Source organism: Centroberyx affinis, unplaced genomic scaffold (genome assembly GCF_046629955.1).
Source record: "Centroberyx affinis isolate AG114_WGS23_722 - 3 ecotype Tasmania unplaced genomic scaffold, CSIRO-AGI_Caff_v1 ptg002187l_1, whole genome shotgun sequence".
Taxonomy (NCBI): domain Eukaryota; kingdom Metazoa; phylum Chordata; class Actinopteri; order Beryciformes; family Berycidae; genus Centroberyx; species Centroberyx affinis.
This window is the reverse complement of record NW_027280495.1, coordinates 235,530-257,289: the sequence shown is the minus strand read 5'-3', so window position 1 is coordinate 257,289 and position 21,760 is coordinate 235,530. Positions and strand designations below refer to the sequence as shown.

Sequence of the window (21,760 nt, the reverse complement as noted above, 5' to 3'; positions counted from 1 at the left end):
TTGCAGGCTAATTTATGGATGGATCATTATTCAGTTGTAATTATCTTTCTAATCAGTCAGGCCTGCCCACAGCAGATTTTAAGATTAAATTTTAAGATCAAATCAAAGTATATTTTTTATGAATGAAGCCCTAAGGCTTTCCTGTGACGGTCCTTTTGCTCTTAATAATTATGTTGACAGCATCTAATTTTACTCCTGGTGATAGACTACTCTAATATTGATCATGACGATGAGAAGCCAACTGAAAGATTCATCTCACTTTCTATGAATTGGAACGGCTGTATTTGTGTTTGGTAGCTGTGTGACAAGGACACTTTGACTTTGGTCCTACAACAAATTTGCTCTGACTATAAAAACACAAATTGACTGGCCAAATATCAGATCTGTATCAAATTTGAACCACACTCAAATCTGACTCTGAGTATATCTAGACAGTTTAGACAGCAATAAAACAGATTTTTGGCGTCTCTGTCCAACTTTATGATGCTCTTATTATCTTCAACAATGATGGATGAGCAGCAGCAGTTCAACACAGTGCCTTTGACAGGGTGACACGACCGGTGCCGTTTGTCATTTCAGGTGCATGATCAGTGCAGACAGACATGATAAGTTGTTAAGGCCATGGCTGTGAACAAATGTTATAAAACACCATTCAAGTGAAAGGTAACAAGTCAACACTATAACACATTAGAGGCTATAGGCAGTATTTTCTCCACATAAGTCCAATCACCACACAGATATTCTCTCACATCTAATATCCAGGAGTGTGTTCCTAATTAGCACTTAGCATTTGAAAAACAACACGTAATAAGCAGAGACGTGATGTGTGGGCGAGGGCAGAAGCACAAAAGGGCTTAAAGGTGATCCCGGAAAAATGGCGGTGGAGGTCTGCAGAGTGCTCTGTAATGTGTGTGTGCACCCACAAATGTCCTTTCCAGGAAATGGGGAGGGCGCTGGGTAAATTTGCAACATAAAAGGGCAAATTCGGTGTTTATTATTTTTGTAAAGAAATTCCATGTTCCATGTTTATAAAATAGCCGTCCAGATACTTATACATCTATTTGCAAAGGTGGCCAATTTCAAGGGTTGTAATATTAAGATGTAAGGAAAAATAAACTATAATACAGCATTAAAATGTCTAATGAACCAAATTGCTGATTTAGACAACCCAGGTGAACACCTATTCCACATTCCACTGGGAGACGCACCTGTGCATTAACACTAAAACCATCTGTCACTTCCAGTTAGTATAGAGCTTCAATATTGGCAATTTATACAATTTATCAAGAGTATGATGCTTCAAAATACTGTAATAGTTCAGCCTACTCACAGCGTACTCACAGCCGAGTCCTCATAGCACAGAAATGCGAAAAAGGCTTGTGGGCTTGTTAAATGTTACGGCCTGTACACTGGAAGTATCAATCAGAAGAGGATGAAAACCAGTTAGGAAAGATTACCAAAAAACTGGTGCAACTCTTTGGTGCTATCTTTTCTATTTTCTGCTTGGATAGTTTGGATTCAAATTTGGCTCACATAGATTTTCCTATACATAAATAATTCACATTATCTTGACATTGCAGCTCACTCATTATACAACATACTGATACAACAAAAAGTTTCCTCAGCAAGTGTTTTATACTTCCCAGAATGTCCAGAGAGGTTCAAGAAGTTGTTTGTCTTAGTGCAATGAGACTTGAATTTGTTTTTCTATTTGTTTATTTAAAGTGCATTTCACATGTCACAATACACTTTACACAAAGCAAATCTTAAAAAGAACAAGGCATACATGGAAAAAAAATGGTTTGGAGATAATGAGATTTTATTTTGACCCATTCTTTAGTTTAACTACCCAATAGGCACTGATGTTTATACGGAAGAGTGTTACGTTCATCTTGGAAAAAAGTTAGTGGAAAATACACACATTTTTCACTTCATCTATGTATATCTATGACACATTTTAACATCATTCAGTTATATAAGAGATAATGTACAGCGAGTCAGTCATTATCACAAAATTAGCCCAGACAGGTTGATCTAGAGAAAATCTGTTTTTTTTTCAAGATGAACACAACAAGCCTCTGTATGTTTATTTAATCTATTTTGCACTGCATGTTTCTAATGCTACTGACAAATTCAGGTCTGTCTATTTGAGCACTGTTGGATTGTGCTTTGTTCTATTTGTTCATTTTCCCTGCACCCCAACTGGCCCACAACACAACTCGAGTGTACCTTCGCTGCTACACACCAACTCAACAACACATGTATGTACATTTAACACATCTGTTTAAATGCATTCATTCAGCCAGTATACCATATTATTTTCACACTGCTACTCTCATTCACAGAGTTTCCACAGTGTTGCGCTACTTCCATTACTTAGGTGTGAGGGGAAAAAATGGATTTATGTAAGAACTACGATTCTGACTTTCTGCGATTCGGCAGGAATGGGCAAATTTCAAAACTTGATGTTCCTATCTAATTTTCAGGATTTTAAAGTGTTATTATGATGCCATCTCGAGCAAAGTCAAAAAAGGAGTTGTGAGAGATGGAAGCATGAGCACCGTTTCCACCCTAATGGCCAAAGCCTGTTACGCTGTATTGCTATTAGCAGGGGAGAGCCTAAGAAATGTGTAACACGGGGGCTGATTTTACCTTCATCTGATTCCTGGGAACTGTGGTGGTGAAATCATAAAAATTGTCAGCAAAGTAAAAAACTATACTAAATGAGACGGAGTCAAAATAGTGATGCATCAAACATCATTTTATAATTGAACCATAGCCTTTTGAATCGAGACTGAATCAAACTGTGAAGTCCCTGCAGATTCCCTCCCACAGTATTATTTGTGTGATTGAAAATGGATTAAAATTCCAGGTTATTGCTGTGTGTGAGCCACAAGGATACAGTTTGACAGTTTTGGTCCAGTTCAGCCCAGCTGATTTGCTCCTCAGTAAATGTAAGGGAAGATCCTGTAGGGGACACGTCGGCAGTAGGTGTCCCATGCTAGTCCATACTTGGTCCTGCACTGCCTCTCATCACGGGCTTCTCGGTGAATCAGCAAGACGGTGAAATACACAACGTAGAAATAAGGCAGAAGATGTGAGAATCCTATAAAAAAATGTAAAAAAAAGTAAAGATGAGGGAACAAGGATACATTATAGAAAAATCATTACAATGTGCTCTTAAAGAAAACCATTGATGATTCTTTGATAAATTGATGAATTTCAAATCAGATAAAACTGGAGATGAGCTAACACTATTTTATTTTTACTATTGATAGTATAGTTTATGCCATAAAACACATGTTAACTGATTTGGCTTGGTCAATTCACTGTAGTCCAACTGGACTACAATGCAAATCAAGTGTAGCTCCTCCTCTGCTGCAGCTGTAGTTCCTACTGACACTTCAAGCAGCTATACAACGTTTGTCTGTATTTCCCAAAGGTAAAATTATATTTATGAATCAAAACGCAGGCCATAATGTTCTTAATATGCCACTGTATGTGTAGTCAGATACTCCCTGCCTGTCAATTTGGTGCTGGGAAAAAGCAATTTTCTTAAAAGTTTTCAAATGCACATGTATAATGGGTCATCTGTAAAAAGTGAATTAAACCATATTTTAACAATGTGACAAGTGCACTTTGAAGTCCAATTATCAAAATTAGAAAGAGGGCTAGGAGATGGAGGACAAAGATCATATATACTGTATATACACTAATAAAACTATTAATAATTATTATAATAATAACACTGGACATAAATAGAGCAACATCTGTCCAAGTACACAGTGCAGCTCGAGCCGACTCCAGTGTCCCAGTTTGGAAATAGTGGAGCTAAGAGATTTTTTTTTCATCTTTATTCAGTTTAGCAATAACTAATTTATTAAGAAGAAAAACATATTTCACTAAACAGCAAATATTGTGAGATCACGACAGTTTATTATGTTGTGAAAACATATTCATTCATGTCGATCATTTTGTCTTTCAAATTCTTTTCAAAGTATAAACAAATTACATATCATTAAATACACCAACATATCTATATATTGTGAATACAGTAATAGTAGACGTAGAATTTGTCAATTAACTGACAGCAACAGACTCGGCCTTATAAAAATCTCTTGCCCATGCCTTCATCCACATCTTTCATTAAGACCCTCAGTAATGTGTGTGTGTGTGTGTGTGTGTGTGTGTGTGAAGCAAACCTTGCAGTGTGTTTTCATGCTGACTTACCACACGGCAGAGACCAGGCCAGGGCCATGAGGAGGTCACCGAGGTAGTTGGGATGACGGACCAAACCCCACCAGCCCGACACCAGGAGCCGTTTCCCCGTGGCTGTGGCGATGGTTTCCAGCTCTGCAAGGAGTCATCGACAAGACAGAGGTTTCCGTTTTTACATGTGGCCGTCACTTCAGAGATAAGGTTGATTATCATTCACTCCCCATCTCCCTCCTCTGGGACTAGAGTCTGATCTATATTGTTTCATTCTATACTTTATCCTGAAACACAGTAAATGCATTTTCTAACCTCCTTTGCAGGCAAATATGTTGAGATACATTTTGAAGAACAAGCTGTGAGATACAGCCAGTAATGAGAAAGACAGGGTAAAAGTGAAAGAGTCTTAATAAAAAAATACTGAGAGAAAACAAAAGATGTACTGACTTGAAACACTTGGATGTGTTGGGTCTCGTCGGAACTGGTTCTTCTGTGAGTTGGATTTTCTGAAAATATAATACCCAAGACCTAATGGCAAGGAGAAAAAATGTTAACACACCATAATGTTTTACTACAATATGGTCTGGTGACAAAGAACTGACACATAATTACCATTGAGTGCTACTATAGCTGTGGCTCCGAGCGCACTGAGGTCCTGTGGGTGCACCACCAGGAAGGAAGCCTGCAGGCTGTAAGTGAAGGGAACCCAGGCCAGGTCTCCAAAGACCAACATGAACCCAAAACCATCATGCACAATGTCCATGGTGGTCAGAACAGCCTCCTGTTAAAACACAACTGTGCATGAGATAAAGGAAAAATAATAAACTTTATTTGTAAAGCACTTTTCAAAACAAATGTTGAAGAGCGTATGAGAAAAAGCAAAAATTTGTAAAACACAAAGTGCAATTAAAAAAAAAAGGTAGATACAAAAAGCCAAAAAAAAAGATAGAAAAAAATATGAAACACAAGTGCCAGAAAGTAAAACCGAATCGAAGATAAAAGAATAAGAGGAAATTATAAAATCAGCCATTATAAAAAGGTTTGATCATAAAACTGCTTTTTAAGATTGGATAAGATTGTTTCAATGTCCAAGTTAAGTCTTGCTTCCTCCAATAAAGGAAAAACAGTCATAGTGAATGAGAGTGTGTTTGTCAATGTGTTTGCCCTGTGATGGACTGGCAACCTGGCCAGGGTGTTTCCCTGCCTTCTGCCCAGTGCATGCTGGGATAGGCTCCAGCCCCCCGTGACCCTGAATAGGAATAAGCAGGTATGGAAAATGAATGAGTGAATAAATGAACTAATCCCTCACCTCGTTCCACAGAGCGTCTGCCACATACAGCAGCTGGAAGCTATTGACCAGTATCATGGCGAGGGACGGGGAATCGCGAAGCTCCACCTCTTTCATCAGCATCCCGAGGTTTACGACCACCTGAGAGAAATCAAGTCAAAGACAATATTAGTCAGCATCACTAAAATTAGAAAACATAAGCAATGCTTTTACCTGCACTTCCAAACCATTGGTAGAGAAGCTCATCTCAAAATGAATTAGTTTGTGCTCCTGGTGCAAGAACAAACCCACATCCCCCACCAAACATGACTGGCAGGTAAAACATTTTCAAGTTTTGTGTTGTGCATGTTGTTTCCAGCCAGGCGATGCATGGCTCATCCAAAACTCATCACAGCTGCTGAAGCTGTGACACCTTCTTAAGGACAAATTCATGAGACAAACAGTGCAGCAGGGATTCACTAAAGCTATAATCAGTAAAGGCTTTTAGCGAAGGACACAGAAAACTAGCTCCCCTGCTGGTAGCATTCAATCCAGAGAAAATCCCCATTCATCTTCCCATTAAGAACATTTTTAAGAACATTCTTCATGAAAAATTAACTGCATGAACTTTACCAGAACAGAGATTTTTTTAAAAGATTAGTTTGTAAAAGTTGACGCCACCATACTGACTCCCAAAAGAAACTGCCTTCCATCGCTCTTTTATTCTTTTGGGGTCAGTTTGTTTTATTATTGTTACTATACTTTACTTTCCACTTTCAAAGACAAGTATTAGAGGCTCGGTGGAAGAATAACAAAAGAACAGAAACAAATTGTACATGGCTGCATACTCATCCCTACACGCCTATACATGCACATATTTAAACAAATAACACATGATGACACATGGATGACACATGGATGCCCCCAACACACACACACACAGAAATCCCTATACCCTCTCCACCCATAGCATTCTCCCATCCCTCCCCGAACTCCAATATCAGCCATTTATTTGTAAGCTCCATAAATGAAGCGTCGTTGAGGAGACTGGCAGTGAGGAATATTCCTCCCTAGAACAGTAGACCAAATGTCTGACACCGTCCCCCAGGAGGAGAACACCCCCGGACAAATATGACCTATGAATAAACTTAAAATGGATCAGCCATCGCTATTATATTTATTAAATTACACACTTTAGTACCGTTTAAAATTCCTGTCATATGTTGTAATATTCGGGATGAAATGGGAAGAGATTTCATCTTGCCCACTGATAGAGAGAGATGTGAGTGGCATAGCAGCAACAATTTAGAAATGAATGGTAATTAGGAACATCTTTTGAATAGTTTCAACCACGCTGAAGTGAAATACAGAAATGCATCAATACTCTTATACTGCTTAAAGGTTTCATGGGAGAGAAGTTGTGAATAAGATGCAGCAGGTTACAGTTTGTGTAGATGTGTGTCAGCGATGTTCTCCAGGGATTTCAGTCTTTTAAAAAAAATATCTTTTCTTTCCTGCTGATGTGCTTGTTCACGGTCACTTGTTGTATCGTCTGTGGTTATAATGGAACGCTCTTGTGAGAGTCAACATGGCCGCTGACGTCACTGCAAGTCATTGATATCCTACAACAATGATCACTGAAATACAAACCTTGAAACTCAGCTTCATCTTTAGCAGCCCACACGTACTAACAATCAGTAAAGAAGGGTTGTTTTATGTGGAAATGGAATCAAAATCATGTTGACGTCAATGTACTCTGTAGCATAATATAATATCAAAATCCCTATGCAGAAGACAAGAGCTTTGAACGCAGCAGTCCTATATTACACTTATTATCTGGGCATCTGAACTGATAATAAACTTTCATGCGTGGAGTCTGAATATATCATATTCAATTTATAAATAGGCTTGTAACTCAGACTGAGCTCGCCTGATTACTATGAACTTGATTTACATCCAAGGGACACTATTTGGACTTTATATCCCAGATTTCATGCAAAATCCATTAAATATGGGATTTGGGAGAACTAACCCATAACAAATGTCAATATTTGGGACATTTTCTGTAGTTGTAAGACATCTTCAATAAATAATTTCATACATACACAGAGGAATTGTGTGACATGTGTGCAGAGCAAACCCTCTGCCGTCTCTATGTTGTCTTTTTATTATGACCAGTGCAAATACAGAGGGCCTTGTGGTAATTTTAGGAGCGCCTGGTCTTATTTTTTCCTGCTGTATTTGGTCCACTAACTCAGACACAGAAGCTAGATGATGATGCGCAACACTGTCTTCCAACAGATCTATTTTACTGTGTCAGGCCATTAGAGAGAATAGTTTCCACCACTGTATCAAGCTGCGGACTGGGACTTGTTGAGAGCAACATCGCCTCCTGTTGGTCTTGTGAGGCTCTCAAACAGAAATTACCATTACCGTTAATTATTGCATACAGCGTGTATCTTAAATTATTCAGCAGACTTAGAAATGAGAAAATGAGATCACAGTAGTATTTAGTTTTAAGTACATTACACAAGTCACCATGGAATTAGAGAAATCGGCTTTCAGTTTTAATGAACCCTGCAAATATAATAGTTTTGGACTTAAAATGTGGAACTGTAGGTTATGAAAATTTGAAAGTTATTGATTTGATGAAGTCAAATTTCTGTACTTTTTGCTGTTTTGAGGGTATGCTTTTAAATTAAGTTTATGCATTCCCTCATTTTATTGCATAATATTACCTTATTTCCCCTGTGCATGAGAAATGACGGCCATGCTCTCAATATGTTTTCTCAGATTAAAAGGTTATTGAATTGAAGTAAATTGAATTTAAAGGGCTGACAGCAGAGACGTTATTGTAAAGTTAATTGTAGCTTGTTTCACAGTGTCAGTTATCATCCAGACGTTATCAATGTGGTTTCACTTATTCTGCTTTCACATTATTGTATTTTTTTATACAGTACACCAGGGTTGGGGTCAACTCATTTTCATTCATCAATTTAAAATGTAACGTGAAGCCACTAGTAACTGGTTAATGACAGAGCGTACTTTCTCAAGTATTTTATTTAAGATGGGGTAAATGAACCTTTGTAAGAGAAAAAATGTTTGTCAGCGTTTGGATTTCAATTTAAATCCACTTCCTGGTTTCCAATTGGTTGATCTTAAAGTGATTTGACCCCAACCCTGCAGTACACTCTTGCATCTCATTTCCTCAGTTTTAACTCACCCAGCCAACCAGACCTGGTCTCAGCTCACAGAAATATTTAAGGTCAAAGTTTCCAATCCGTGGGTTCAGCTCCCGTCCCATGAAGAAGTCATACAGGGGGTTTCCTGGACAGGACACAGGGATGAACAGATATACTGAATCCACATGAGGATTTGTGTAATTGTGTATTTTCAGTGTCTCCAGTTACATAAGTGAACAGTGATATTAATATCAGCTCTTGAAAGATGATTTAATTGTCATGTCAATATCAATATCAGCATTCATTAGTTAAAAAAGGCTTCATGAAGCTTCAAACAAAGATTCATATCTATAGCCATGTAGTTTAAAGGAAAAATCCACCCTTGGATACTATTACACGGTTATATATCATCAATCTGTGATGTATATTTTGTGATGCAGTGTTGAAATGTACTTTTTTGGTGTACCCACTTTATCTCAACCTCCAACATCTACTTCTACATTTCCCAGAATGACTTTCAACAACCCAAAAACCCAAAAAAGGGGTGTGAACTTGTTGCACTCAGCTGAGAGAGAGAGAGAGAGAGAGAGAAAACAAAAGCAACAGCAATAATAGAGTGAGAGTTTTTCTGGTCAAGAAAAAACAAGAGTACCCCCAAAATGCAAAATGTCTTCTGCATTCTTGTCTATTGCGCCTGCTGTCAGGGGAGAAACTGGCAGCCAATGTAGCATTGGTTAACTGACTTTAAAGGGAGCATTCACAATGACTGACGCCTGATGGCTGCAGTGTAGCAGGGCCTTAGATAGTGAAAAATGTTTCTGCTATCAAAATCCATTGTAGCTGTGCTGGAAATATCCCAAGCTATCCGCAGGAATAAGAAAAATCCACCACCAAACAAAATGGGCCTTGCTGATTTTTAACAGTGTTTTAAGTGTTTTAGGGTGAATTTTCCCTTTAATGATCAACCTCCACTCTCACCTGTGTTGCCCCCCAAAGCGAGAGCATGGTGAGCCGCCCAAAAGGAGCGTATGTAGAGGTAGAAGGAGAGAAGGAATGACACTCCGATTGCACATACTGCAAGAGGCAGCAGCAGTTCAAACAGATAGCCCAGAGGAGCGCCGAGCCACAGCAACAGCATCAGCAACACAACGCTGATGCACAGGGCATGGAAACCTGAGGGAGACAAACAAACACAACAAAATGTTGAGGCAAGGGGTAGAGAGGTAAGAGAACTGACGGAGATTGTTCTAAATAAAGGGAAAAGGTGGAAGAGGTGGAACTTGAGATTGTGTAACGTGGTGAATCTTTGTTCAAGGACGGATCCGGCAGAGAGAAGGAAAGTTAAGATAAAAGAAACATGAAAATCTGTTTGGCCATGTAGATTTGGGTGTATTTTTTTTACTTTACTCTCCCCACCATACCATTTATGGGATACTTGAGGCGTGTCCCATCCCTCAGCACTAATCCCTCCGACACCTGCAGGAAAATACATACATTTTACACAGTTGAACACATCAATATACGTCATCTTTCTAACTATAATAGACCAACAGCTGGAACACAATTACTGGCTCAGACAATGAAGCTGTGCAGCAGGTGGATATTTTACTTGAAAACGCTAATCAAAATTGTGCAACTTATGTATAGCTTGGCTGTTTAGAATTCATATATCATCATGTCATCATAAATCCATGCTTATTATAGAATATGGGTATTTACTTTCACACACCATTCAGCTCAAAGCTGCTGCAGTGGTTGGCAATAATATCGAAGGCAACATATGCCCAAACAAATGTTTCCAGAGACAACAATTTCTACTTCTCAGATGTATTTGAGTGACGTGTTCTTCCACACAGCTGGTTCTAATTCAAGATGAACGTCTCGTACCTTTCCGAGCGGCAGCAGATAGAGGAAGGTGTGCAGAGCTATCCATCCCAGCAGAAGCAGCGGGGCCAGCGGGTCCCACAGGTGACTGGTGGAGGGTAAGAGAGGCGGCCACCGAAGCACACTGGCCTCAGGCGATCGACTCACACTGATCAGGAAGAGCACCGTCAGGGGAAGAAAGATAGGAATGCATGTAGCACCTGAGAGAGGAATATGGAAGAAAAAAACAAGTTAAATGTAAAAATAGAGAAAGTCAGACAACATATAATCCCAGAAATCATACTGTGTGCGTGAAAGTGAGAGAATATAGATTATTGGGGTTGAAGGTCCTTATAAATATAAATGAACAGTAACTAGGAGCATTACAGCTATTAAATGAGGGGTCAAGCAGTGTCTTAGTGGATGCTTTGCTTTTGAATGCAACACATTTGAAGGACCAGTGAGACTATTTGATGTGGCAGATTAACACTGGACGTTTATGTTAGCAGGTGAATAATTAAACCATTTCAAATAACTGAATAGTAGCAAAATAGTTACACTACTTGTCAATAGGGGTGTAACAATATCCTAAACTCATGGCTCACTTTGATATTGTTATATCTTCATTCATCTGTGGAGAGCTTCATTTTTTAACTTGACTCAAAACACGATTTCACTTCAAGCACAATGGGGCAGCAAATTGGCTTTGATACTCAACTGAGGGAAGGCAGACACACACACACACACACACACAAGCCTTGGCCTCAATTTGAAATCTGTGATGTGTTTGTTCTCTTGTTTTTATCTGTATTTATGTTCTTTGTTTCTCTGTAAAGCACTTTGTGACAAACTTGTTTGTTAAAAGTGATTAAAATGATAAACAAATTTGACTCGGCTTGTTGTGGCAATTCTCAGTAAGAGCTAAAATAGGTAAACCCCTGCCCCTGAATTTTCTGCCATGATATTTGTTGTTGTGTCTATTGTTGTGACAGTTTTTATCTTCTTTTTATGTTTATTGTGGTAGCTGTTTTTATCCTCTGCCAAAGAGGATGTATATAGGATCTATATAATGTTGGGCATCTGTTCATGGTTTTATGGAGGGAAACATCTTATTTGCAGAAGACATTTCTCAAAGTGAAGGTGGCAGAAACATGGAGCCAACAGAACAAGCTGCCAGACTGAAGCATCCTGCAGTGACTCACCCAGCGTCCCTCCAAACTCCCTCTCTGTGCTGTGTGAGGATCTGCGTTTGATCGAGTGACTGTTCGGCCTCATCATCGGTCTCCTGTGAAAATGTTGGGGCAAATATATTTAAAACAATAAAAAAAACAGCCTAAATAATAAAGACAAATGAGGAACAAATGAAAAGCAATATTCAATCAATAATATTAATTAGCAGTCTATTACAGAAATAATAGGATAATAAGTAAGTATAGCAGTCTTGCTGGCCATGTTGATTCTTGAGAAATTTTCCCATTGACATATACAAAATAATTTTTCAGGATGAACTTTGCTAGTACAGTTGTAGGCCTACACTAGACAATACTGTGAGATAATACTATAATTTCAGTATAATCAACAATAAATTGTATTGCAATTGAACATTCTAAACCTTCTAAACATGTAAACACCCAATCTTCCTCTTTAACAGCCTGCATTCAATCAAACTCAATAAAGAACATTCAATACACACAATTAGCCTTACTACAAACGGCGAGATAAATCCTTTTCTCACTGAGTTTTGACCTCAAAGAGGCGAAATGATAGCACTGACGGACTGATGAGTATGAGGATGTCCTTTAATATAACTGTGGTTAACAGAGACATTTATTCTCATATATATACACAGCCTTTGTCTAATGAAACCTTTTCAGACAGTAGGTGCACTTTGATAACTGTTGTAGAGAACCATAATTATGCTGCCTTCAGGTACCTTCTAGAAATTTTCTATGATACCTGAGTAACCGAAATGTGTCTTAATGTCAATTACTGATGGTTTAACTGATGTATTTGAATATAGTAATTATTTCACATTCTATGTACATATTTAGTATTGTTGTATGTTTATATTTTCACCCTTTTTTTTTAGTTATCACACATCTTGTTTATAATAAGTTCGTTAAAACATCAATTACATGCCTGATGCACATTTTTACCTCTTCATTCTGCTGCTGTAGGACCATCTGTGCCGCTTGATAAAGACAACGACACAATAACAACCACAAAAACGCTACTTTTGCTTCCGGGCCCATTTTAACATTATTTCCAACCAGAAGCACCTGAACGAGCGACGAGTCATATTAATGACTTCCGAACTAGGAAACAGAGTTTACGAGGAGCACCTGAAGGCAGCATGACACCCAATAGCTGTTATTACGCATACTTCGTTGATGGGTAGCCTGCCTGTATTATTACTGCGATTGCTGATCATCACCGATGCATAGCTGGTCATTTTACCTAGTATACTATCTAGTATACTGTGTCCATGTAGACTGACATTTCCATTATGAGACGTGAGAGAAAAGGCCGTCAAGTATTGTGTCATCACTTCTTGACGATACTGAAATGATCTCAACAAAAAAACACATGACGGAGCCTCTAAAGAGATGAAGGCTTTGTAGAGAGATAGTGTGTGTAGAAATAGTAGATGCTGTTTGGGTTTTAATACAGCAATTATAGTGTCTTACCGGTGTAAAGCATGGAGGTGTAGACGGGAGTGTGCAGTTGTGCACTGATGGAACTCGTGTGCAGCCAGCCTGCAGGTGGACACGCCCCCAAACACACGTTTTCAGCACGAATTGCCTCTCAGCCAATCAGATTCCTCCGTGGTCATCAGAAGAGGGTGGAGAGGAGAGGCTTTAGCCAATCAACTCTGCACGTAAGGTGGCGAGTAAGCTTTACAGTACTATCAGCTAGGAAATGCTTGTGAAATATTGTGATATTTTTCTCTAAGTACTTTATTTTTAATCACACAGGTTTGTTAAGAGAAACATGGCATCTAAAGTTTGTCTACCAGCACCAAGATTTATTTAATGCATACAAGGTGTGCAATTATCACTGGGGTTTCTAAATATCTTTGAGTTAAAAGGAAATAATGCAGGGAAGCAGTTTGAATCTTGCATCCATATACTTTATTGTAGACAGATCATACATTTAGATCTACCCTAAACTTATACTTGTGTAGAAATACACAGAAGAGAATAACTAATTCAAAGGCAAGAGACAAGTCTGCTGCAGCAATTATTAAGTGTTAGACTTGGATTACATTATCAATGACATTCACATGGCAAATTAAATTAGTCATTCACCAAAAGATCCCCAAAAGGCTTTATTTACACATAAGATTTACACAGCACTGTACATTAGTCTTCAACAGCATACAAACTCACCAACCGTTCATATTCTCAAACTCATATTCAAACTCTGAGGCTGAGGCTTTTCAGATGAGGAATATGTTTGCTTATATTGTAGGAAAAGTTCAGCTTGTATTACAGAACATTCACTTCTTTTTACCTCGGCTAGAAACAAATGAGAGTTTCTCCTCTGACACACCGCTGCCTTCTAGAGAATAAACTGCACTGAATGACAGTGAGAGTATCCGCAATGATTTCTGAACGGAAGTGTATATTTTCTGATTTGTAAAAATTGTCAATTATGTTACAAAGCTGACTTAAATGTTACCAGTTAAAGCAAACATTGTATAATAATAGGTGCCTGTAACTCCAATTCATTGTCAATGAATAGCATCACAGCCAGGTTTTGTTTTTATTGTCTCTAGCGTTGGGAGTTATTAATGTTCACACAATATTTACCGTACTGTCCCTACACCACAAGAACAAGGTGTGAATTCCTAAATCTAGTGGCATCCCCCTTTAAACCAAAGAATGTTTACCTTTCATGCAGAGTGTTTCGTTTTTCACTGAAGCTCATGATGTTTGGGCTTTTGCCTACTTGTCACATAAATCTTGAGGTCCACCCCCCATTGATGAATGTTTATGAGCATGTGATCACAACAGAGCTCCTAACAATATCAATGAGACCCAGCAGAGAGGTAAAAGGTGGGTTATGATGCTGCTCCCTGCTCTCTCCCAAACAAAGCTATTTCATAGGTCTGGCTGAACAAAACAACATTAAAACAGTCATTCTGTAACCATGTGGACCTCACAGAGAGGATGTCTAAATTGTGATATACAGTTTGGGTTTTTGATGAACCATTACATAATCACAGTTATTTTTGTTGTGGTGTTTTGAGGCTTTGCTTCTGGTCCGAGGCTTATCCTCGCTCACAGATTACTTCGATCACACTCTGCTCCATCGGGGCAGGGTCCAAACAGCGGTGGGCGGTGCTTCCCACTATCTCGTCCAGCAGGAAATGTACAAGGTTCTCATCGGAGACGAAGCGCCACAGGTACATCTGCAGGTAGTGGCAGTCCACCTGGATCTGCTGCAGGCCGTAGCGGCCGAAGGTGCGCAGTCGAACGCACTCCAGGAAGGTCTTCAAACTGATTTTGATGATTCCTGTCATCACAGAGACCTGGGAGAGTGGGAGGGGTGCGTGAGTGGGACGTTTTTGTGTATAGCTGAAGGCTGTGCTGAAGGTTTTACAGCTTAATGAACTGCACTGCACTCACCTTGTTGAATTCCACTGAGCTGAAGATGTCGATCCTCTCAGAAAAGAGCTTGTGTATGTTGCTCAGTAGATTAGTATCCATGGGAGCGCTGCGGGCAGACGAAAGAGACAGTGTCAGTGCTTCACAGAGCAAATCACTTAAGTCAAAATCCACAATAAAACACAATTCACCTTGGTCTTATCATCTTAGACAGCTCAGTTAATATTTATGAAAATTATCAAAACTCTCCCAAGCTAGAAACCAGAGAGCAAATATTCTAATGTGTTATTATCAAGAAACAAAGCCTGGAGCAATTCCATTTACACCGACTTGGAGACTGACTTGGAGCTTCAACATCCTAGTAAATTTCAGTTCAATATAGTGCAATGAAGCGGCAGAAAATGTGTTCATATCCCAGTAAAATTACCCTCGGTACACTCTGTGCAGATGCACTGCCAGTGGAACGGCTCCACAGTGTGTCTCTTGATGACAACGCGTGAAAAGAGTGTGCAGTGGTGGTTTTCGGCTTTGACAGAGTTTGATGACATGGCATTTCTATTTGAAAGGGCCCTTATGACTAACAAAGGGCAATGTGCCCTCAACTTAAATATAGTAGAGAAATGAAAAGAGAAAATCACCAAATTCGTATTTTGCTTTAATTGAAGCCAGACTCTATGACTCAGACTCTCTGCTATGAGAACTCAAGTGAAACACATCTAAAACTCCTAGAGGACACCACCTCATCTCAGCATGATGAGTCTTTGTATGCAAGAAGTTGTTTGCAGCTGCAGTACCTTGGAGTGTAGCTGGCGGCATAGCGGGCTTGCTGCCTCGAGCTGCTGTAGACAGAGAAAGTCCTTTTGCTGGAGTCACTGCTGTGTGCTTTCCTCACACCTTCCTCATATAAAAGACCCACCTGTGGGAGAGCAGAAGGGTGTTAATAAAAGGATCCAATCAGGCTTCAATGGCTTAAATATACACAGTTACAAATGTGTAGAGGCTGTACTTCATACGATGGAGACGACACCACTGTGATCAATTATACAAAGGAAGTGTCACCTGCACGTCAATGGAGGTAGTGTCCTCCACCACCCTCTTCATCACAGCACGGACATTTCGAGGCTCAATGGTGTTGACCCAGTCTCGTGTTTCTACACTCTTCCTCAGCATCTGGGAGATGATCAGGCCCTGAACCTGCCAAACAAAACCACCGGAAGCAGGACATGAAATACAATATGAAAAAGTGAGGAAAAAGTCATTTGTAGAAGTATGTTCTTGCGTTGTTAGCTCTGTTATTCCTCAGTAAGTAAAAAGGGGTTCAGTGAATGCTGTGGGTGAAAACCAACCTTGACATAATGGTTCAGTAGTTTCTGTGCTGCTTCCCTGGCTTCTGCACATAAAGCTGTGACTGCTGTTACAGGACTGTGGTGCTGCAACAGAGCAAAAGAAAAGAAGGCTGTATTTTTATTGTCATGCCGTTGTGAAGACTTGGAACCCGATTTTATGGTTAGGTTAGGGAATCTTTAAAATAAATAAAAATGTCACATAAAATGCACTCACATGGCCATCAAATGTTTCGTGCAGCACAATTAAAATTTGTAATTATCATCACATAAATGGATAGTCAAACCAGCTGCTGTTTGACAGAGCATGTCCCTCCTTGTAATGCATTAGTTATATATAGAAGAACCCATACAGGTTCTCAGGATTAGTGTAAAATGTACACTAAAATGATAATGTCAAGTATCAATCTGATGTTAAATACCATGTTTTGACATTGTAATAGGGTCTTTTATGCATGGTGCTACATTTTATCGTAAGAAATCAACAAGACATTACCTGCACCAGGAACTGTTCATCTGTGAGAGTGAGTATGTAGGAGATGGTGGAGGTTTCGTAGTCCAGGCAGAGCCGAGACAGTAGCAACAGAAGGGCTGGAGGAGTTGAGCCTCCCTTGTCTCCGGCACTCTCACAAAACTGCCGAGAGGACTGGCACACAAACTTTATAAAGCTGACCACCAGACTCTCACGGACACCCTGGCTGCAGAATTCACCCTAAGAGGAGAAGACGGATACAAAAACACAGGCTGTCACTCTCATTATGTAATTACAAAATGTAAGATTAGACATATTAAAATAGTTCCACCCAAAATGAAAATTCAGTCATTATCTACCCCATGTCAAGACCACCAAGCACACTAGTTAGCCCCCATAGTTATAATCTGAGCCTATTGAAGTTAGTGGGGTCATCTTTTTACAGCTCCAAAATATATAAAATGTCAATCAAATCTCTCCAAACAGCTTGTGCAGTGTAATATTTGCCTCATTATCTCCCATATTTTCCTCGTTGATAATGTTCTGGTCACACACTACAGCGCTCTGGTGGAACACTGCTTGTTATTGTAGGGTGTGACTGACAAAGCAGATAATGAGGTAAATATTAGACTTTATTTATATTACTTTATATATCCAGCTTTTGAAGCTGTAAAAAGATGGCCCTGTTAACTTCAATAGTTTGGGAGAAGGCTGAGATTGAACTTCGGGGGCTAACTCTGTGTGTTTGGTGGTCCTACAAACTTCAATGGAGTTTCAACTGACATGGGGGTGAGCAGATAATGACAGACTTTTCTTTTTTTTTTGGGGGGGGGGGGGGGGGGGGGGAGACTATTCCTATAACAACAAATGCGTAACTATTCACCTTGAAGTAAGGCTTGTTGGAGAAAGTAATGTCCTTAGCGGTGAAGAGGTGCACTGACGCCAACACTGACTTGATCTGATTGAGAATAGAGGCTGACAGGGAGGAGAGCAGCTCCGGCAGGCTGGTGGGAGCGTCCCTCCCAGAGGCCGGCCCCCCCAGCAGACCGCCACCCGCAGCCACCGAAGCACCGGCCACAGTGAGCCGAGGGGCGGCCAGCGCCTGCCTCACGTCCGTCAGGCTGTCCATGTAGAAGCTCTGCAGAGCGGACAGGTACTGCTTGACCCGCTCCGTCGCCGCGCGGACTACAATCTCCGTCCCCTGGTTGGGCACGGCAGAGCCTGGCAGCAGCTTGGCCACGGCCTGAAGCCGGCGGTGGAAGCGGTCGAGCGCTCGGACCAGCAGCGAGTTATCCCCGACGCCTTTCTCCTCTTGTATCCTCCGCTCCACAAGCGAGAAATACCGAGCAGCCAGATCATCCACAAAGACGTGCAGCTTGCCGTTTGCCATCTGAGGGATATTTTTGGATGCCAGCTCTCCCTTCTGAGCGTGGTTGATAAACAGTTCTTGATAAGAAGTAATTACCAAGCATAAGCTGCTGACAAATTCATTGCAGCCCCTGTCAATGAATTCCAGGATGTCAGTCTTGGAGCTTGGAGAGGGCAGAGCACTGGTTTTAGGGGAGTTATCAGTGGGGGATCCAGCGACCGCGGCAGATGACGGCCTGCGAGCAGAAGCGCCGGAGGCATCACTCTCTGCCGGGGCTGATGGGTACGGCCTTATCTCTGCTTCCAGGCCCTGGAGATCCGTCTCCAGTCGAGATCGCGCATGGCTCAGGAATTTATCACAGAGCTCCTCCGCTGGTTCATCCAGCTGTAGCAGCAGCTCCACACACTCTGACAGATCCTTGGCGCTTGACCCACCATCCCTACGAGCACAAAAACATAGGTAGAGATAACCAACTTACATGATTACAGTATGCTATTTATGAAATGGCAATAATTAGACAGATATTATGCTCTCTATCAACATTTTGAAATTCAAAGTGCAAAAAGGTTGATGCACCCATCAAAGATAAAACATCTGAATTAAGGATGCAAATTTTATCTTAATAATAATAGTCTTAAAACACTATTAGTTAAGCATAAATATGTTATAATATAGCAAATTTGCAACCTGAAAAAAGTGAAATTTATTTCCACCCATATTTCAGTAAAAACATTATCAAAACATTTGTCTCACATGAAGCAAATTACAGCAGAATGGCAAATAGTCGGAAAGAACAAAATTGTCAACTCTGATTTGATCAATAGTCACGGTTCATAAAATCTTGCTGCAGCTCTTTCAAGTCACATTTCTCTCCAACACTGAACCATGCTTTACTCGTTTGATGGTCCCTCACTCAGACATCCCTGATCTGAATATAGGTTGGCAAATTCCCACCTGAACTTCTGTCGCAGCTCCTGTGCCAGCTTGTCCATGATGGCGTGACAGTCATCCTGAATTCCCTTGAAGGAGGGCAAGTGACTGTACTGCTGCAGCACACAGCGGGCTCGGCGGTGCGAGCTCACTGCCTGAGCGTACGCCTGCAGCTCCAGACACTTGTTTAGTCTAGCAGGCAGCTCAAACAGAAACTGCAGCTTCCGTAGGAGAGTGTGGACCCCTGGAGTGACAGGCAACGACATGAAGAAGTTGGAAAACAGACATTTGGACGTTATGAAGTGGCCCACAATTGACCAAACAAGTCTGAAAACAGAAAGTCCCAGTTTTAGATCTCACCTGAGAGTTTGGTAATCTGTGTGTGCTGGTCTTGAAGAGTGCCACTGATGCAGGCACTGAACTCTGTGATAGCGGCCATGTTGGCAGAGAGACAATCCATTTCATCTTCCATCTTTTTGAAATCGTTCTTCATCTTTCTTATGGTGTCTAAGAGGAAATAGAAGTGTGATTTAACAATCAAAGTGTGTGCGGTTCAACAAAACTTGCCATTTTAACAGGAATTTAATAGTCATCTCACCTGTAGCGGATATGAACTTGTTGTAGTTTTCATACACCAGTGTCTGCATATCGCTGTCCAAGGAGCGGATCTGCTTCACCATGCAGCTCTCCTGGTCCATCAGCTCTCCAAGAGAGCATTCTCTCCTAAGCTGCAGTCACAATCAACACACACAGGGTTAAAACTGAAAACAGTATATTGTAACTGTTGAGTGATGAGTGAGTTTAGTGAATTCAACACCCAAAGTCCTTCAGTATCAGCCAAGTAAATCAATGCACTTGCTGCCAGTTCATGGATATACTTACTCCCCACCATTCCCCGGCAAATACTGTTTTCCCAAAAAGCTATATAGAGGACTAACAAGTTTGTTGAATTTAATTTAATGCTTATAAAATCAGAAGTTATGTTTACTGGTGATTTGCTGTATAATGTGGTTACTATTTACAATCCATTTAATTCTTTGGCATTACCTTAAGTTGCAATGTAAATTGAATGGCCACTGGTTAATTTATGCATACTGTTTGGCAATAAAAAATGCATTACATGTTGGCTTTGTTTTGGTTTTCATTCCTAGAAACTGCATGCTTAATCATAACAATATCCCCACCTGTCCTCAATACATTGCCTGGCACACTTACGGAGACTGGCCAGTATGTCATCCCTACAACCTCACTGCTGCACCATGGTGGTGATATTTAGATGAAGAACACTAAGGATTCAAAACACACTCATATCCCTTCATTCACATATATGCTCATCAATATTATCCCCTAGTAATCATACCAATACAGCATAAGGTGTTGAGGGGATTTGTGTGTCTGTGTGCAGTGATGGACAACAAAACAATCAAATGATGAGTCAGCTGACAACTGTGACTCAGTGGAATCCTTGCAATAAAGCTAGTTGCCTTCCTTTAAATTCTGATTTCTGTGTAACGTTATTATTTGACAGCTGGTTTTATCACACACAGTAAAGTAGGTACATACTGACTGTGGAGCCCCAGGTGACGTTAACTCTGACAGCAAGGAGCTTTAATAACAATATTGAGTCAACAAGTAATTATCTGAGTTTGACGACAGTAATGTTATAAATTGAAAACCTCTTAGTCTTTATATTAATGGAACTGGACCAGGCAGCCTTTACCTTGTTGAGGTAGACCTCCGGGTCGAAGTGCGGCCCGTTGATGTCGCAGGGATCCAGGGACTCCGGCTGGTCCGCGGCCTTTCCTTCCTCGTTCAGCCCGTAGTAGAGCTTCAGCATCCCGTGTACCCTCCGCTTCCTGCTGGGGTCTGCTGGGTCTACGGCTTCAGCCTCCCGGTCCATCCTCAACGCTAGCTAGCTAGCTAATAACGATAGAAATAAGACGTTGACAAAGAGCGATGACGGAAACAGGAATGAATTGGTGTCAAAGCGTCCAGCTGTCTGGAGACTCTTACAACCTGAGCTGACTCTGACCTGCTCCTAACTGATTGATATCCGTGCAGCAGCCTGCCTGCCGCTCTGATTCACAAAGCTTTTTCAGGATACTAAATTTGAAAACGTTGTCATTTTTTCCTGCAACATCAGTGACTAGGTATGATTATACAGGCTGTTGAGCTGTTGAGGCTGTTGTCAGAAGGTTACACTATTTCCGGGTTTGTTTCCGCACTGCAAGCGGTGGTTCACATTTCAAAGACGCTGATTGGTCAAGAGTGTTGACAACTGGCTGCGCTGTTTGGGCACTTCGGAAGCGCACTACTGCGCATGTCCAAGTATGTGATCTATGTAAACTGAATATATAAATGTAGTTTATATGTTACACAATGTATTTATATCAATATGTATAAAAATCGAACATGTGAATTGATTTGATTGGATTTTCTCAACATTCAAAATATGCCAGTTTACCCAATGATTTAACCAAGAGGAGCAGTTTTGATTCAAAAAATCAATAGA

General features: G+C 40.5%; 2 protein-coding genes across 4 annotated transcripts; both read right to left on the bottom strand.

Annotated features, from left to right (window-relative positions):
* Positions 1 to 1,785: 1,785 nt before the first annotated feature.
* Positions 1,786 to 13,243, bottom strand: tm7sf2 (transmembrane 7 superfamily member 2). The gene is made up of 11 exons (XM_071532399.1): positions 13,212 to 13,243; positions 11,727 to 11,809; positions 10,549 to 10,745; positions 10,083 to 10,137; positions 9,640 to 9,834; positions 8,703 to 8,806; positions 5,522 to 5,641; positions 4,825 to 4,993; positions 4,660 to 4,740; positions 4,231 to 4,353; positions 1,786 to 3,106 (listed from the first exon to the last, which is right to left on the bottom strand). Exons 2-11 carry the CDS (start codon positions 11,800 to 11,802, stop codon positions 2,946 to 2,948), a joined length of 1,281 nt encoding a protein of 426 aa, XP_071388500.1. The 5' UTR covers positions 11,803 to 11,809; positions 13,212 to 13,243; the 3' UTR covers positions 1,786 to 2,945.
* A 409-nt stretch (positions 13,244 to 13,652) lies between these two features.
* Positions 13,653 to 21,430, bottom strand: vps51 (VPS51 subunit of GARP complex). 3 transcript variants are annotated; one of them, XM_071532381.1, is made up of 12 exons: positions 20,969 to 21,430; positions 19,847 to 19,976; positions 19,609 to 19,755; positions 19,273 to 19,492; positions 18,605 to 18,757; positions 17,833 to 18,499; positions 16,974 to 17,189; positions 16,481 to 16,564; positions 16,194 to 16,328; positions 15,929 to 16,050; positions 15,156 to 15,243; positions 13,653 to 15,058 (listed from the first exon to the last, which is right to left on the bottom strand). In XM_071532381.1, the coding sequence occupies exons 1-12, from the start codon at positions 21,146 to 21,148 to the stop codon at positions 14,798 to 14,800; spliced, it is 2,403 nt and encodes an 800-aa protein (XP_071388482.1). In that variant the 5' UTR covers positions 21,149 to 21,430; the 3' UTR covers positions 13,653 to 14,797. The 3 variants fall into 3 exon arrangements, with proteins under 3 accessions (XP_071388482.1, XP_071388481.1, XP_071388480.1); XM_071532380.1 differs by having other exon boundaries at positions 17,833 to 18,757; positions 20,969 to 21,168; positions 21,281 to 21,430; XM_071532379.1 differs by having other exon boundaries at positions 17,833 to 18,757.
* Between the last annotated feature and the right edge of the window lie 330 nt (positions 21,431 to 21,760).